The 17,846-nt window shown below is 43.2% G+C and overlaps 1 protein-coding gene across 5 annotated transcripts in view; it reads right to left on the minus strand.

Moving 5' to 3' along the window:
• Positions 1 to 13,688: 13,688 nt before the first annotated feature.
• Positions 13,689 to 17,846, minus strand: part of PDE6H (phosphodiesterase 6H) — a 110,055-nt gene continuing 105,897 nt past the window's right edge. For all 5 annotated transcript variants that reach the window (XM_008178784.4, XM_008178783.4, XM_005305279.4 and 2 more), the window contains 2 exons: positions 17,699 to 17,739; positions 13,689 to 16,584 (listed from right to left, as the gene is read on the minus strand). In XM_008178784.4, the coding sequence (XP_008177006.1) occupies positions 16,508 to 16,584; positions 17,699 to 17,739 (118 nt within the window). In that variant the 3' untranslated portion in view covers positions 13,689 to 16,507. The remainder of the gene's footprint in view (positions 16,585 to 17,698; positions 17,740 to 17,846) is intronic.

Below are 17,846 nucleotides of genomic sequence, written 5' to 3' on the forward strand. Positions count from 1 at the left end.
ATCTTCTGAATGGTTATTGCTGGCCATCCCATGCACACATTCAAGACAATTTTAATGAACAGTGACGGTTACTTACAAGATCCAACTAGATTGCCTTGCCTTTAGTGGATTTTGTTTTTTAAATAAAACCTTTGCCCCCATAGAAGCAATAAAGAGGACTGGGGAGCATGGGAGTGAACGTGCCTCCTCCCAGGTTTTTGTACTTGCTCAAAGTTCCATAGGCCATGGAACCAGGAGGTATGCCCTGACCACTTGCCATCATTTGTGGTCCCATACTAAATAAATACAGTTTCTGCTGTGTGGTCACAACACCATGGATATTTGTCAGACAGAGGGGCAACCAGGCCAAATGGTGTTGCGACCTGTGCACGAAGAGTCTGTTCCTGTACAGCTGGGTGCATGGGAGTTCTGGCAGCACCAGCACATGCCCTATGTGGGTAAGATAGACTGGAAATTCCCTGGCTGAGGGAGACCCGGGGTCCCTGCGGGAGGGGAGGGGGACATGAATGGGGACTAGAGCGAGGTCTGTGCAGGGGTGAGGGGATACACCAGAATTTGTCCCCTCTTTTCTCCCCCCCCAAGAAATTTCTGAATTCGTGCCACTGCTTTCTCCAATGTTGTAATTTGTACAGGGGTACAGGTACAGGTTTGATAAATGGTTGCCTAGGGTACCACATTCTGAGGGAATAAGGGCCCCATGACTTTCGGAGGCATTTGTCTGTAGGAAGTAATCAGTCCAGAAGAGTCCCTGGGCTCTCTGAACCCACCCCCAAAGCACAGGCTATGGAAGACAGGCTGGCCAGAAGACATGTTCCCTGACCTTACAAAAAGATAAGGGAAAGACAGTGGGGAGGCTGACAAGGAAAGAAGTGTCCTGGAGAAGGCGAAAAACTCTTGATGTGGAGAACATGCAGAAATGGGAAGGACGGTGACTGGAGTCCTACTTTGTCAATATGGGGAATCATTTAAAAAAAAAAAAAAGCGGTGTTAAATGCTAGTCCTGTTCCACAGCAATGCTTCAACGAAGTGCAACTTTCATAGTTTTACTCAGGGTTGGGGAGCATAGCTACACTAAACCTTCTAATTTGACAGAGGAATAAAGCTAGATTTCAAATCTCCATAGCTTCATGTGATAGCCTAATAATTCATTGATGGTAAGACCAGCACAAAATCCTGCATAACACAGGCCATAGAATTCCACCCAGTAATTCCTGTAAGGAACAGCAACAAATCTCTCTTGATACTCTTTACTGTGTCTATTACATGTCTAAAACCCCTCTTAACATGGACTGAGTTGTGCTATGGCACTATAGCATATGGAATATGTGCAGTAAGGTATCTTATTTCGATGAGCAAACATTGTAGAAGTGATGTGGTTTGTATAACATACTTGCTGTACTTTGTTTGCTAGTTTTTGGAGCAGCGCTTTAAGATACTTGTAAACAAAAATGATATCAGGCAACTGAGCTGTCCCCTCATTTTTTTCCAGTTCGAAGGGACCTGCATCTAGCTTGGAATGCTACAGAATGGATAATGTGATGCCTAAAGAGAAAGTGAATATTACGAACTGATACCCAGTTCCTCTACAAAACAAATCTGTGTTGCAGAAAATTTTAAAATAAGTGGTTAAATGAGAGAAGTTCTGTGTCTGCTACTTGGAAATGACAACCACTGAGCCCATGAAACAAAGGTGGCAATGACTAAATACCCAGCATTTTTTCATTTGCATTCACTATCTTCTCTAAAACATGTGACCATAGCATTTCCTGCTGCACACAGCTATCACAAACAGCAGAAGAGATATTCTGCCCCAGCTACCCAGTGCCTGAATGTACCCTACATATAGAGCATTTGTATTCTATGAGGGGAGATTGTGGAATCTCCATCATTGGGGATTTTTAAGAGCAGGTTGGACAAACACCTGTCAGGGATGGTCTAGATTGGGGTGGACAAACTACGGCCCAGGGGCCACATCCGGCCCTTCAGACGTTTTAATCCAGCCCTCAAGCTCCTGCTGGTGAGTGGGGTCTGGGGCTTGCCCCGCGCTGGCACTCCAGCTGGGGGCTTGCCCCGCTCCGTGCATGCTGTGGCTCTGCGCAGCTCCCGGAAGCAGTGGCATGTCCTCCCTCTGGCTCCTATGCATGGGGTCAGCCAAGGGGCTCCGCAGTTTCCATTGGTTGCGAACCATGGCCAATGGGAGCTGCAGGGGTGGCGCCTGCATACGGGGCAGCGCCAAGCTGCCTGGTTGCGCCTCTGTGTAGGAGCCGGAGGGGGGACATGCCGCTGCTTCCGGGAACTGCTTGAGGTAAGCGCCACTTGGAGACTGTAACCCTAACCCCCTCCCGTGCCCCAACCCCCTGCCCATGCCCTGATCCCCCTTCCGCCCTCTGAATCCCTTGGTCCCAGCCCAGAGCACCCTCCTGCACCTCCACCCTGCATCCCCAGCCCCACCCCAGAGCCTGCACCCCCAGCCAGAGCCCTCAGACCCTCCCGCACCCAACCCCCCAATTTCAGGAGCATTCATGGCCCGTCATACAATTTCCATACCCAGATGTGGCCCTCAGGCCAAAAAGTTTGCCCACCCCTGGTCTAGATAATACTTAATCATGCCTTAAATGCAGGGGACTGGACTAGGTGACCTCTCGAGGTCCTGTCCAGTTCTATGATTCTATGAGATGTTTGAAGCAGGCTGCTGCTCTTTGCATAGGTACAGGGTTTCCATGGCCCACCTCCAACCTATGAACTTAATAGCTGCTTTTTTCCTGGCATCTGCCAGCTACAGTGACACTGAATATAATTCAGTGGTGGTGTCTGTGTGGACTGATTGCACATCCAATTAAACAATTGCACATTATATGAAGCAAAGTTTACAAGAAACATTTGGGAGGTCAAGATATTGGGAAAGCGCGCATGGAAGAACATGTTATAGAACAAATATAATGAATAACACTAGGAAGCTATGGCATGGAAATATTCTTTGGTATTTGAGACATTCTTTTTCAGGAGGTTGGTGTGGGGTGAAGAGAAGCATAAGCGTCAGTATAAGGGTTCTTGTTTAGGGCAGGTGGGGGAACATGCTGGTTGGGTTTTTTCTATTGTGGTTGGTTATTTTTTGATTTGAGGTTAGGAGCAGCTCCTGGCTCTACTTTTGATTTGACTGCATTTTTAACTTTTGGCAAAGGCACCAAGAGCCTTGGATAGGCGCTTTTTATATAGATTATAAAGCAAAATAACGAAAAAGAAGCTATTTGTATCTCTGCGCTGTGTGTGGGCTGTAAACAAACCCATTACTGAGATGTCACTGACCTGAACAGGACCAAAATGTACCCCGTGCATCACCCTGTTGTTTGTTTATAATTGTAGAGATCTCGGAGTCAATACTTTAAGAGAGTTAATGTTGTAATGGAGCCTCCAAAAGGCCCCCTCCAGCTCAGGCTTTCAACAAGGGTAAGTAATGCTTGGAGTCTGCACAGCATAAACAAGTGGGGCCTCATACAAATGGTGCCATGGAATGTGCCTTCATGGTACCAGATACATGACCAGTAGTAGAGGATGCCTTCTGGTTTCAAAAGCTGTGATTTTGCCCATTCGTCCATGAAGCTGTCTTCTGAATATACCTAACTGCACCTCTGTCAGAAATAAGTGACATTGTTTCCTCAGTGGCGGCTTAGCCTCCCCTGGACTATTATATCCACCACCTATGCAGATGTTCCAATCTTGATTTCAGGTGACAGAGAATCCACCACAATCCTAGATAAGTTGTTCCAGTGGTTAATTATCCCTCACCATTAAAAACCTGAATTTATCTAGCTTTAGCTTCCAACGATTGGACCTTGTTTTGCCTTTGTTTGCTAGATTAAAGAACACTCTACTATTAGAAATCTATCCCCATGTAGGTACTTTAGTCCATGATTAAATCACTTAGCCTTTTCTTTGATAAGATAAATAGACTGAGTTCACTGAGTCTCTGTCCAGACCTTGAATCATTCTTGTAGCTCTCTTCTGAACCCTTTCCAATTTGTCAACATCTTTTGTTAAGGAGTGGACACCAGAACTAAACATATAATTCCAGTAATGGTCATAGTAATATCTGGTCTGGGGTCCTGCACAGTAGTGAACAGCTAAACACATCACAAAAACACATCTGGCAGTCTCATCAGAGAGGTAAAGGACTGAATGGGCCATGGAGATTGACCTCCCTTTCTCCTCTCTAGATGAGGTCAAGGTTAAGACACATCAATGAGGGGGCAGTATGGTGATGTTTGCACTGTAATCACTAGTTGCTGTATCAGTTTGGTAGAAAAATAGAAGATTTCATTCTCTAGCAACTGTCTGAAATGTTTCACCAGTGCTCAGTTCACTCACACTTCTTTGAAAGAAGGAAAAAATATTATGAAAATAAACTTCTGTGTCTGGCAGCAACATGAACAAAATTGCCAGTGCTATAAATTACACTTCGGCTCCATTATATCCTGGTGTACAATGTTAGAAGTCTTATTTTTAATCAGTGACTGTGAGATAAGGTTCTTCATGGACCAGCTCCAAGAAGAACTTAACTTAAACACTTATGTTGGACCAGCACCTTAATCAGTGGGCGGCATAATATCACAAGGAAATTATTGCTTGTTGCAAAGGTAAGTTAGACCATGTTGGGGTTTAGTGCAGCCAGAGTTATTCAAGCTAAACACTGCATGAAATAGCTATAAATGTTTTTGAATATATAGGAACAGCAGACAAAGTCTATGTCAGAAGGATGTAATGTCAAAGCACCTCATTCTTCAGGCAGTTCAGAGCTTCAGGGCAGAGAGGAGCAAGAGGAAATATCAAGGTATATAAAAGAAGGGATGGCATTGAGAAGGCCTTTTGAGTGTGCCTGTTAGTAATCTAAGGACAAGGGTATCTTGAATTTGAAAGGCAGATCATTTAAAGTGGATAAAAGGAAGTAGTTCTTATGCAGCATGGGCCTGTTCCAAAGCCCACCGGAGTTGAAGGAAGGGTTCCTATGAACTTCAGCTGCTGTTGGATCAGGTCCCTTATAATTGAACTTTAGACCTTGGCTGCCACATCATATTATTGACCTAAATCGCTCAGTAAGATTAAAAATGGGATTAGACTTTAATATGAATGAATGTTTCAGGCATAAATTGATCACAGGCTGGAGGTGAGGAAGAAATTGCCTCCCATAGCATAGCATTGCACAATCAGGTGCAGTATGTATTCCTCTGAAGCTGAAAAATCTGGCACTGGCTCTCATTGGAGAGAGGACACTGCGCTAGAAGGATCATTAATTTACTCCAATTCTTATGTTGCTAAGAAAATGTTCTTATTGGTCAGAAAATTGGAAATATTTCACCTTTCCCAGGACTGTTTCCTTTGAAGCTTGTTTTGGTAGAAATTTTGGTCCTGATTGTCCACTGTCTTGTGTAGTTACTTATACTTGTGCAAAATGAGTGGAAAACACTCTGGGAAAGGAGAGAGAGGAAAAGAGGTGGGTAGATGGGGTGTGCCAGGACTAGGACAGTTGTTAGTGCCAGGAGGAAGCAGAGATGAGTTGAAAATGGGGAGATGGTTAAAAAAAAAAAAAGAAGAAGAAGAAGCAAAAAGCGGAGCTTAGATGGGAGGATAGAAAGAGGTACATTGTCCCTAGCCTCTGTTTGCCGGAAGCTGGGAATGGGTGACAGGGGATGGATCACTTGATGATTACCTGTTCTGTTCATTCCCTCTGAAGCATCTGGCACTGGCCACTGTTGGAAGACAGGATATTGGGTTAGATGGACCGTTGGTCTGACCCAGTGTGATGTTATCTGATTAAAATATGACTATATAGATCATTGTTGCAACCACTGTTATATATTTGCAACAAATCTTGTACAAAGGTTGTCAAGTAAGGTGTCTATGGAAAGTTTATGACTCGCTGAATATAATTCTGCTATTTGTATGCTTGTATCATTTTTGTAAATGAAGTTATAAGTATTGGCTCTGTAGCTGGATTTCTATAGCTGCTTCTGGGGTAACGCCCACAAGGTAGCTAGCCAGCACATCTTGGAGGAACTATTCAAATTGAGTGGCCCATCAAAAGAACATTTAACTCACAATGGGAGACGCCTACCTACCCTGAAGGGACTTTCCTGTAAATGTGCTGTTTGAGGTATAGGTAATGATTTCCTACTATGTCAAAGCGGAATCATGCATGGACATGTGACTCGCCCATGTGACTCCAAACACTATCTTGTCACCTGTGATTTTCCACTAGCTGTGCTGAGGGCTTTGTTTGAGACAATGGTTTTCCCTCCACATGACAGAAGCTATAAAAGGCGCTGGAAACACCTCCATTTTGCCTCTTTTCTGTTCCAGACTCTGGACTATGGACTTATACTAATGGGAGCATTCTAACCAAGAGTCTGAGGTCCTTCGAATGATTTGGGTGCAACCAGAGACTTATCAAGCCAGCAGTTTATTCCATCACTGCTACAAACCTGAACCAAGAACTTTGCAATTACTGTATGTATTTGATTCCTTTAACCAATTTTAACTCTCACCTTTCTTTCTTTCTTTTTAGAATAAACCTTTAGATTTTAGATACTAAAGGATTGGCAACAGCGTGATTTTTGGGTAAGATCTGAGTTGTATATTGACCTGGGTGTATGGCTGGTCCTTTGGGATCAGAAGAACCTTTTATTTGAGGAGATTGGTTTTAAAGAACCACTCATCTCTAAGTCTAGTGTTTTTGGTGGCGATACAAGGACTGGAATGCCTAAGGAAACTGCTGTTCCGACTTCTTGTTAGCCAGTGTGGTGAAACAGAAGTTTATTTTTGTTGCTGGTTTGATATATCTCATGGGAGAATAACCTCCAGTTTTGGGGTGTATCTGCCTTATTTCTCAGCAGTTTGTCCTGAATTTGGTATTCTCATTTGTGACCCACAGAGGCACGGTTACACCCAGTATGGCCGTTCTTATGTTCTTATGTACAGAACAGATGATAGAAAGGGAGGGAAAGGAGGGCAAAAAGGAGGAAGAGAGTGGGAGTGAGAATGGAGGGAACAAGGGAAGGAATAAAGCTAACGAGCTGGCTGAGAAAGTGTAAATGATGCAGCTGCCTAACTTGCCCCCATTCTCCAAAAAACTCCATGGGAACTAACCTGCTTCCTAGTTGCTGGTACCTTCCTGCTAGCTAACCCTTATCCAACACCTTCCTTAGGGCACCAGGCAATGCTCTAGGTCTAGGAATTAAAGGTACTTAGCAACTATCCATGTGATATTAGAAGCCCACAAGGAACAATCCCTCATCAGCTGTGTCCACACTCATTCTCTACGCTTGCTTTTTTGGAAATCTTGAGAGATAACTGATCCTGGCAGATAACAGGGAGGGAGATGAATGAAATCTTGACTTAAAAGGTTTTGCTTCAGTTATGAAAAGGATGGCAAATGAAGAGTTATCATTTCACAGGCTGCTGTTTCTATTGCTTAAAATGTCTTCATTTTTTACCACCTTTTCTGTCTTGCTATTGAATTTAAAATTTGCAGACGCCCAAAGAACTGAATTGATTTCTGTGTTTAAAGTTGCTGTTGTAATGAGTGATTCTGAATTTTACAAGCTTTTCATTTTATGTACTTTACTATTTCATAGATACATAGAAAAGTAGAGATGGAAAAGACTTAGCATGGTCATCTAGTTTCCTCTCCTCTCCTCTCTTCTCCGACCCATTCAAAATTGTTCCCAGTGGGGCATTCTTGGGTATTTTAGCTTGCATTTTTTTCCATGCTGAATATCAGTGGATATCCTGTCCATCTATCTGACATCTCCAGACCCCAGCGTGTTACATCACTGTTTTCAGTGGTTTTCACACAACTTCCTGGTTTAATATCACCCAAAAATTTAATTAACAAATGGCCTGATTTTCATAAGTGTTCCTAGCTCAACACCTCCCAGTGAGAAAAATGGGAGTTGGTGGGTGATGAGCACTTCTGAAAATCGGGCCACTGCTGTTTACCTTTCTATAGACACAGTGCTTAGCACAATAGGGCCCCAGTCGTGCCCAGGGCCTCCAGGGATACTTGTTAAATAAGCCCAGACCTGATACTGATCCTTGGGGGACCCCACTAGTCACCTTGTTCCATCCTGATACCTTGATGTTAATCATTCTCCTTTGTTAACAATTCTCAAAATGTGAAGCTATCAAAGCAATTTGAATCAGTTTTGAATAATACGGTATTTGGTAACATATTATGCAGGAGGTCTGCAAAGCAGCTGTAGTGGCCCTGTGTCTCTCTGCTGTCTGTAAGCCATTAGCATCTCCAGGGTGCTCTATAAATAACAGTGTTGTATGAATGCTTGTAATAACTGCATGTGTTTGATCTTGTATTAACAAACATGGGGATTTCCAGCTTGATCCTTTGCTATTTTCAATGTCTTGAGGAATGGAAACCAAACTCAGGTCCCTGAGTTCCACTTTTTGGGCTTTTCTGGCCTCTGTGAGCCACAGATGTTACTGTTTGGGATATTCCTAATTATCTTCCCAGTTGTCACCCCTTTGGGGAATGTGATCATAATGATGGTGATCTGGTTGGACCATCACCTCCACACCCCATGTACTTCTTGTTCAGCCACCTTTCCTTTTTAGACAGCTGTTTTTCCTTCATCACCACCCCCAAGCTGCTGGTAAATCTCTTGTTGGAGAAGAAGTGCATTTCCTTCAGTGGCTGGATTATGCAGCTGTGGTTATTTTTCATCACCATGGTGGGCACTGAGCTCTGCCATGGCATATGACTGTTAGGTGACAATCTGCCACCCCCACACTACACTGTCATGAGCAGAGCAGTGTGCGTTGCCTTCATGGCCAGCTCATGGACAGGTGGCTTCACAACATCCTTGTTACACATTCTCCCAATGTCCTGGTTTCCTTTCTGTGGCTCCATTGTCATTCACCATTTTCACTGTGACATCCAGACGCTCTTGGAGCTGCCTTGTGCTGACACCTTCCTGAATGATGTCCTGATCTTTGCCGTCGGAGCAGGGTGAGTCTGGTGAGCGCTTTCATCCTGACTTGCATCTCCTATGTTTACATCCTCCCCATCATCTTGACAAAGCACTCTGTGTGCCACAGGAGAGTAAAGGCCTTCTCCACCTACTCCTCCCATCTGACTGTGATTGCTATCTTCTATGGGAGGGTGAGCTTCATATACACGCGCCCCACCTCCAGCTTGTCTAGCAGACTGGACAGGCTGGTGTCTGTGATGTATATGGCAGTGACACTCATGCTCATTTACAGCCTCAGGAACGTGGAGGAGAAAGGAGCAGTGAGAAAAATACTGTGAGAAAAATGTGACTCCAAGTAAATGAGGACAGTGAATGTCCACTGAAAATCTCCTCCTCATACCTCAGAATCCTTGTATCTCTGTTTCAAATTGCAGTACATCAGCATGCACTAGGGAACTTTTAGTGCTCAGCAGTGGGGTCCACACAGATAATTATTAGTGTGAGGCATTAGAGCACCCCAGCTTGCCACAAATGAAATATTCTCATAGACATATCCTCTCTCTGCTCCTCCCACCCCCCAACTCTCTTTGCATATCTAGCAGAGGCCTCCTCTTCGTCCTTCACACAATATAGTAGCTGTTGGTATGAGGGCCTTCTCCTGTGGCACATTGCCCAGGCAGAACTGCCTTCCTATTATTTCCATCTCTTTGACTTTAGGTTCTTTCATTTCTGCTATTATTCCTTCCTTTCTATAACCTGGTCGCTGTATTGCTTGACTCTCTGAAGCATTTTGGGGTACAGTTTAAAAGAAAGAGGCTATAAAAGTAAAGTGGTGGTATGCTGAACTTTTCACTTGCTTGGTGCCTATCAGAAGTCTTTTCTGTGTCCCTTCTCATAACATTCCTCCCACAGGTAATCCAGGAGCCTTCTCCTCTGCAGTTGCTGCCAATGAAGCAGGCTTCGGGTATCTTTTGGCTTTGTTCACTTTCCACTTCCTTTAAATCTTGTCTGAAAATATCTTTGTCTATACATCTCTTAATCTCTTTGTCTATACATCTCTTAATCTCTACTTCCTCTTACTATATGGAGCCTGCCTATCTTTAGTAATATTTCCCATTCTTTCTGAAAGAAGAGATCCTTTCACACAACAAGAGGAGAATTGGTTTTGGAATGAGGTTAATTTCCAAGTTACTGAATCTATTCTTAAAGGACAGGGGCCAAATCCCTGGCTGGTATAAATCAGCACAAGTTAGTTGACTTCAAGGGAGCTATGCATGTTTACACCAACTGAGGATCTGGCCTCTAGTTGGAGGTACATTTGAATGTAGTATTTAATTAGTTAAAAGAAAATTCTTCAAGAGCAGAATGTTTAAGATTTTTAGCCCTGGGTACTTTGAAGAGGACATCAGCAAAGCCAGACGTGTCTCACACTGGATTAAGAATTAGGAGACCAGGATTCTAAGCTTGCCTCTGCCACTGATTTTCTGTGTGACCTCGGGCAAGTAGTTTCATCTCTCTGTGCTTCTGTTTCCCCTCTTACCTTTTGTCTGTCTCACTATGTGTTCGTACAGCACCTAGCCATTCAATAGATCCCCATCTCAGTTGGGACCACTAGCTGCTACTCAGTGGTGCAATCCTGCTATTTAAATTATAGATACTCTGCCCCTGCCAGCATGGCAAGGCATGTACAGGGTGTGTGAGCTCACGCTGTGTGGAGTATGCTGTTTTGTTCTTTACAATGGATGCCTCCATGCAGTTGCATGAGGACACCATTTTGTTTCTGTATAAAATAGTGTCCTCCATGTGGTGTGATCTCACCCACGTACAGTGCATGCAAGGTCATGCTATGCAGAGACGCCATTTTGAGAACAAAATGGCATCCCTCCATTCAGCAAAAGTGCCAGTATGCTGTTCAGGCATGATCCTGCCCAACTACAGCACAGCTGCTACCATAATAAAATAATACCAAAAAAGCTATACAAGTGTGTATTTTTAACCAAGGGAGTAATGCTTCAGACTTATTACTAAATCCTCTCACTTCATTTTCCATATTTCTTCTAATTGTTTCCTGTGAACACACCTTTGCTATTGAGAGAGATTATAGTGAGATGTGTATGACCCTTTGAGATATAACTTAATTGATTTATTCTGGTTTACCTGGGATTCACTGTAGGCCTTATCACATAATCTACACAAAGAACCAAACACCTAATTTACCCTGAAGGGGGAAGCTTGGCAATAAGTACCTCAACTCTGTGATCAGAACCATTAGAAAGGAAAGCTTCTATTACTGCTTAGATCAGGGGCACAGTCGGGAGAGGGGACCATGTTGCGAGAAGGCAGTGCATGTAATCAGTGTATCAGGAACCTACTTGCAGGTAAGAAGCTGGGAAAGGAGGCAGTCTTCAGAAAGAGGGTATTACAGTTCATATTTTCTAAACCTTTTTTTTTTTTTACTGTTACATAAGATGAATGATTGAAAGTTTGTTAGTGTTGCCAACTCTTGTGACATTTGGTGATTTTCTTAAAGTCCCAGCTTCTGGAGTCAGGTGATTACTAGAGAATCTCAGTTTCATTTAATGTGTGTGTGTGTGTGTGTGTGTGTGTGTGTGTGTGTGTGTGTGTGTAGGTTTCCAGGCTTGAAGGTTGGGGCAAAAAAGTGTAAAGTGTTTTAGCAAAGGCACCTCAGAAAGCAGAAGGCAAAGAAAAAGAGCCCAACATTTATTATTTTAAAAAATATTTGGATTTTTAAGCCCATCTCATGATTTTTTTGGGGGGGAGGGTCTGGCTCATGATTTATGAATACTTGTGTTGATAATATGGAAATCTGCTCATTTATTCAACATGTTCTCCCCCATCACATGTATATACCCTAATGTATTATTATAGGGTGATTCATGAGAGATGGCCTATCCAGACTGGGTTGTTCTTATAGGGTGACTCTTATGCACTAGGTTGTTCACACGTTGATTTGTTATCATAGGGCTGTTTAGTGTTGAGCTTCTAGAGTTCTTGAATTTAGAAGTAAAAGGGCTATTTAAATACATTTGGGGTTAGTGAGTTGGGAAACATAAAGAGTTTGTGAACAGCTTCAAGGCTGTATCCATGGAGTTATGCTGGAGCTACTCCACCTGAGGTCCTGGCCCATAAGTTACAGAAAATGTAGGCTATGAAGTTCCAGAAAATGTGGGCCAAATTCCGCCCCTGCTTGTTATCCATTCCACTGACTGTGGCCTGTCACAGGAATCAGTGAGTAAGTATTATCTCCCTGGTAGCAGCACGAACAGAGGAGAAATGTAGATTTGCTTCTCAAATGATGTCATAACTGAACTCTGTCGCTTATTGGCCACATGGCAGCAATAGCTCAGAAAATAACTAGCCTTCTTTCAAGGCGGGACGATGATGGAGTGGTTCTAAAGGCTCCTTCTGTCCCAGTCCACTCTGGCCAGAGGTGAAGGAAATAGCATGAAATGCTTTGAGTGAACACATTATGTGTTAAAAGTAATTTCAGACCATCTCTTCAGGATTTTAAAAACAATTTTTAATAGTAAAAGAACAAAGAATAACCTGTTACAATGTGAACATGCTGCAGTATTTCATAAGGTTTTTTTAAATATATTTTTTTTCCTTGCAACATTGCCAACTCTCACAGCTTCCTATGAAAATTAAGATTCCAGGGGCTCTCTCATTCTCTCTTTTTTTAAAGACCAAAAGAGAACTTGTTTTAAAATTCCTTTCATAAATCTTAAAACTCCTTAAAATGAAAGAAATAACTATCATCTTAAAAGAATCCCCCAAAACCTAAGACCAACAGCAGCTGCCCCCAAACCCCTGCAAAACAGGTCTTCAGCCAGGTATGGGAGCTGGCAGGGAATGTATTGATTTTGGACTCCTTTGAAGGGGAAACCTAGCAATACTCTTGTGGTGGAAGGGAATGTACTAACACAGGGTTCAGAGGAGAAACTTTATCAATACCTTGATGTTCACTAGAATGTCCCAATCTCTGGACGCCTTTAGAAAGAGGGAACTTTGTGGCAGAGAACAGTCCCAATGCCAGAAGGCCATGTCTCAACCTGGGACAAAAATGGGAGTTCAAGGGCTACTCTAATGCTCAGTCCTCATGTTATGTTCCTAATTAAGCACACTAATGAGAGAGGCAATGACCACACTTCTTTGTTTCTTCCAAAAACTGGAACCAATAAGCCTTTTTCCAGACAAATTATAAGAGGGTCAGAATCTGAGGGGCAGAGATAAGGGTCATATAAATAGAGCAATTTAAGGTGAGAGAAAGCACAAGAAAACTGACATCCTTATTTAATCAAAAAACCAAAGGCTATTAAGTAAAACTGAAGATAAATGAAATAAGTCACTCATATTTAAAAACTAAATAAAAATCACACTTGCACAGAGAAGATGTTGAGGAAGAGGAAGAGCTGTAAAATGAGAGAAGGGTGCAAGAAACGAGAAGCAACAATGCATGAAAAACAAAGGTTATAGATGGTATCTGCCTAACAAGTAGTCCTGTGATTGGCTGAGGGGGTTTCCTGTGACTGTGGGGCCTACTTCCAATCTTCCCTCCATTCACACATCCGGGCAGAGTTCCTCGGGTGGCGTCCACTGGCTCTCTTGACACCTTTGAGGAGCAGTGGGCGCTGTCCAGGGTTCTCTGCTCGGTGTACCCTACAGGTTTCCTATGTTTGACCCTTTGACCCTCACACTTATCCCTGTTATTTTTCTGTTGTCCCATGTAATTATTTGAGTCCCGGGCCCAGTGGATCCTCCCCACAGGCTGCGGGAGGGTGCTTTAGCAGTGGGCAGGCTTGCATCCGCCGACTTCCCAGAACCCACTATGAAGTAGTCCTGTGATGTAGTTCGCCAGTTGACGCACAATTTGTACTTGTAATGGTTACATTGCTGTAATGTGTTTCTTGTTTGTGTACTACTGCCTTCTAGTGACTGGCCTATTGAAAATAAAAGCAGTATTACTGACAGCTAATGAGCATATCCCTTTATCTTTAAGTGGTGAGTCTTGTTTTTTTGGATTAAAGGCTCTCACACTGGAATAGGTGGTGATCATGATGCAGCCATGTATTTGTAACAATTCTTAGCGTAAACTGATTTTAAACTTTTGGCTTACACATATTTGCTAAAAATTTTCAAGTAAAAATGGATATATATATATATATATATATATATATATATCATTAGTTTGACACATGCAGTGTAAACCAGGGAAAGGTAAATTTGAATGAAGCTCACCACAATGATTAGAAGAATGACATCCTCTTCTATGAGTATCAGATAATAAAAACCATTTGCCCCTTGACTCTGAACAAAATTAAAATCCTTTCTTAATGCAAGAGAGGAAGGGAATACTCTTGCCCCTTCTCTGCACAATTTCGAGTGTTGCTAAATGAATCACCATTCACCAGCCCAACAAGGACTAAGGCTGCCAGAGACCAAGAGATGGATCCATAAGGTTAAGTGGAACTATTCTCCTTCTGCCTACTCACAGTTGTTCTCTTTCACCTATATCCCACCTTGCTGCACCAACCTCTGAGGTCAGGTGTTCAACTTCAACACATGCAATCTGCAAATCTGGAACTGGGGAATGGCATGAAAGGAAAATGCTTCACATTCCATGGTTGATAGGGATGAGGAGTGATGTGGGCGGGGGGGGAGGGCTACTGTATGCTAAATGTGAGGGAGAAGAAGGTAGGTAGGACTCCAGCTTGTGCTAAACCCACAGTGTGCTAGAAGAACTCATCTAAATCTGGCTGGTACGCAGCCCATGCTATAGGATATGTCTACACTGCAATGTAAGCCCACCGTTAGTGGGACTTGAGTCAGTTGCCTGTGCTAGGGAACCCTGGGCTTGAGCGGCTACATTGTATTTTTACCTTATATTAAGACTTTTCTAACCCAGGCTCGAGTGTAGGGCTCTGGCGTCCACACTGCAGTGCGCAGACCGAAGTCTTAGTAACCATATCCCAGAATCCCTAGCACCTCCACCCTCTGAAATGTGGCTGCTCTAGCCCTAGGACCATGGTGCACTTTGGGAGAACTTTACTGTCTACCCTGCATGTTACCAGGAAGCCGGTCACTTTGCAAAAGGCTTGATCAGTTTGTTTTCCATTGCAAGCCAGGAGGGTCTCTGACAGGGTGCTTGCAGATCAGTGATCAGAAGAGAATGGGTTAACACTGACCTGAGCTGCTGCTATTTGCCATTTTCACTAGAGTAGATTGCAGATTCTTGGGATAGAGAAGACCAAGGAAGTTGTCCCATGGAATTGTGGGATACTTCCAGCTGACTCCCAGGACCCGAGTCAAGCGGGGCTCCGTCTACAATGCAAAGCAATAGGGCTCGCACCTGGGGTGCCAGCTTAACTCCTCCAGCCCTGCAGGGTCCTGTAACCCTGGGTCCGAGCCCTAGGTTAGCGCAATTGCAGTGTACATGCAAGGGGGGGTTAGGCTTGAGCCAAGGCTCACACACAGGCCTACGTTACAGTGTAGACATACCCTTAATGTGCTATATGTCACTGTCAAGTGACAATTGCAATGCTTCTCCATTTTCTTAACCAACAACTGGCAGATACAAGCTATTCCTCATGTAAATATGGTACCAGGAACAGGAAGGGATTTCTACTTATAGGATATGAAAGTTTATATCACCCTGAGAGTCACTTGATTAGTCTGGCAAACCCTCAGGATAGCAAAGGGGTGAGTGCTGTGATAGATTTAGCTAGTGATCTTGAACATTCAGGCTGTCAGCTGTCCTTATTGCAGCAATAGAAATCTAATAACTACTCCACTAACCTGTGGATAATATAGGGAAGATGTAGTATTCCCAAGCCCTTCTGTTCTATGGCTGAGAGGTGAATTTTAGTGGCAGATCCGCTACAGAGAGCTCATGTGAGAGACTCCAAGTTCTCCTTCCTAATGAAAGGTGGATAGGTGACTCTCAGGACTCTGTTCCCTATGAATATACACCGAGCAATTGATTGCTGGCTCAGATATCATGGGAATCTCATCCACATCGGTTGGACTTCACATATACATGGAAAGCCTGAGAGTGGGCGATGGGTTTAATTCAGAGTTAAATTTTATAGGGTCAAGGGTGGGAATATAGGATAAGACTTCAAATAGGCACATACAGACAGTATCTCATGTAACTCAGAGCGGGGGATATATGGTGAAAATTCATACATACAGCATCCCAGGAGTCAGGGGATACAGGTGAGACTTCACACACATGAACACTCCAGGGGGACGACAGGATATTTTACAGAGATGTTTAAACATTTCCAATAGTTTCATCAGATGAGGCCTGGTGAATATTCAGGGTCCCTGATAACTTCTTGCCAAGTTAATCTGAGAAGGAATTGTTTAGAACTAGGTGAATCTCATGAAGCCACCCTGCATGTGCTCAATAGAATGTCAGCAGGTGGATGGAAGGGCCGAAAATAAGTGTCAATGGTGAAGAAGACCATTCTGGAACCTTGGAAGACACCAGCAGTGATTCTGGTGACTTAGATGATACCAAACTGTGCCAGCTCATGCAGTTCCAGATGGCTGAAAGCCTCCCAGGGACAGATCACAGTAATATCTGCAAGATAGAGAGAGAAACTGGATAAGTTCAGTACAAGCTCAGTATTCCCCATTGTTTCTTCTATCCTAGAGAGATGGGCAAGCTGATTTATTAAAGAAATAGTGCTAGGGTGAAAGAGAAAGGAAAATGGGCCTCTATTCAAAGACTAGGCAGAGATGAGGGACAATATTTCCCCACCCCATCAGTGTAAGAGTGGGCAGCCTCCTGCCTCCTGCTACACTGAACTAGATCAATGGTTCTCATGTGGCATCTCACCACTTGCTGCACTAGAAAAAAAAACATAGTCCATGTAGTCTTGTACCTCATCTCCAGCAACTGATATCTAGAGCGATGTGAACAGCTCACTTAAAATCTTTTGATTAATTTTGCTTCCCCATTAGTTTGTTTTTATAACCAGATTGTGATTTTCTTGAACACTTTTGTTATCTGACATTATTTGCTGAATAATCTTGGCACAAAGTTCTTTAGTGTGTAGATTATTGGGGTGTCTCTGATGTTTGAAATCTGAGCTCTTTTGATTGGACACAGATCACACATTTCTGGTCACTGGTTGGACGAGTGTAACACTTGGAATCAGGATTCTGGTGAGAATGCTGACAATTAGCAATTTAAAATTCACTTTCTGTGATTTTTCTTGCATTATTGGTGTTAAAGTAACCGTTTCTGTGAACTTTCCTGCTGATGAAGTCATTTGCTAGAATATTTGCAGAAAGCAAACACAAGTGAGCCCATTCACAGCCAAGTGAATCCATTTAAAAATTCAAACAGACATGAATTTTTCATAGTATTTGCCTAATTCCACATCTGATAGAAGATTACACGGAAGGGAGGTTAGAGCACCCACAAGGTACCTTGGCCACTTGTGCAGTGCTACATTATGGAGGGGCAAAAACGAAATTTATACCTGACCATAGCAGGCAATCATCTTAAGCCCTGAAGCATGAAGGCTGATTGTCCATTGGTCTTGTATGGTTTAGACACAACAAATCCTGCATCTTGGCAGGGGGTTAGACTAGATGACCCTTGCTGTCCCTTCTAGCCCCATGATTCTATGTTTTTGTAACAGAAATACTTTAAAGGCATCTGAAGAGCAATATTACATATGACTTACCTGTTCCAAGTCCCTCCATACCTGGAATGTCATCTCCAAACCTGTGAGAAAGGACAACAGAGGAAGGTGAGACTGGAACAGAACCAAAAGAGAAGGATTACCTCACACAGGGTCTTTCCTAACTGAAGGGAGATTGGATCAGCACCTG

Source organism: Chrysemys picta, chromosome 1 (genome assembly GCF_011386835.1).
Source record: "Chrysemys picta bellii isolate R12L10 chromosome 1, ASM1138683v2, whole genome shotgun sequence".
Lineage (NCBI taxonomy): Eukaryota > Metazoa > Chordata > Testudines > Emydidae > Chrysemys > Chrysemys picta.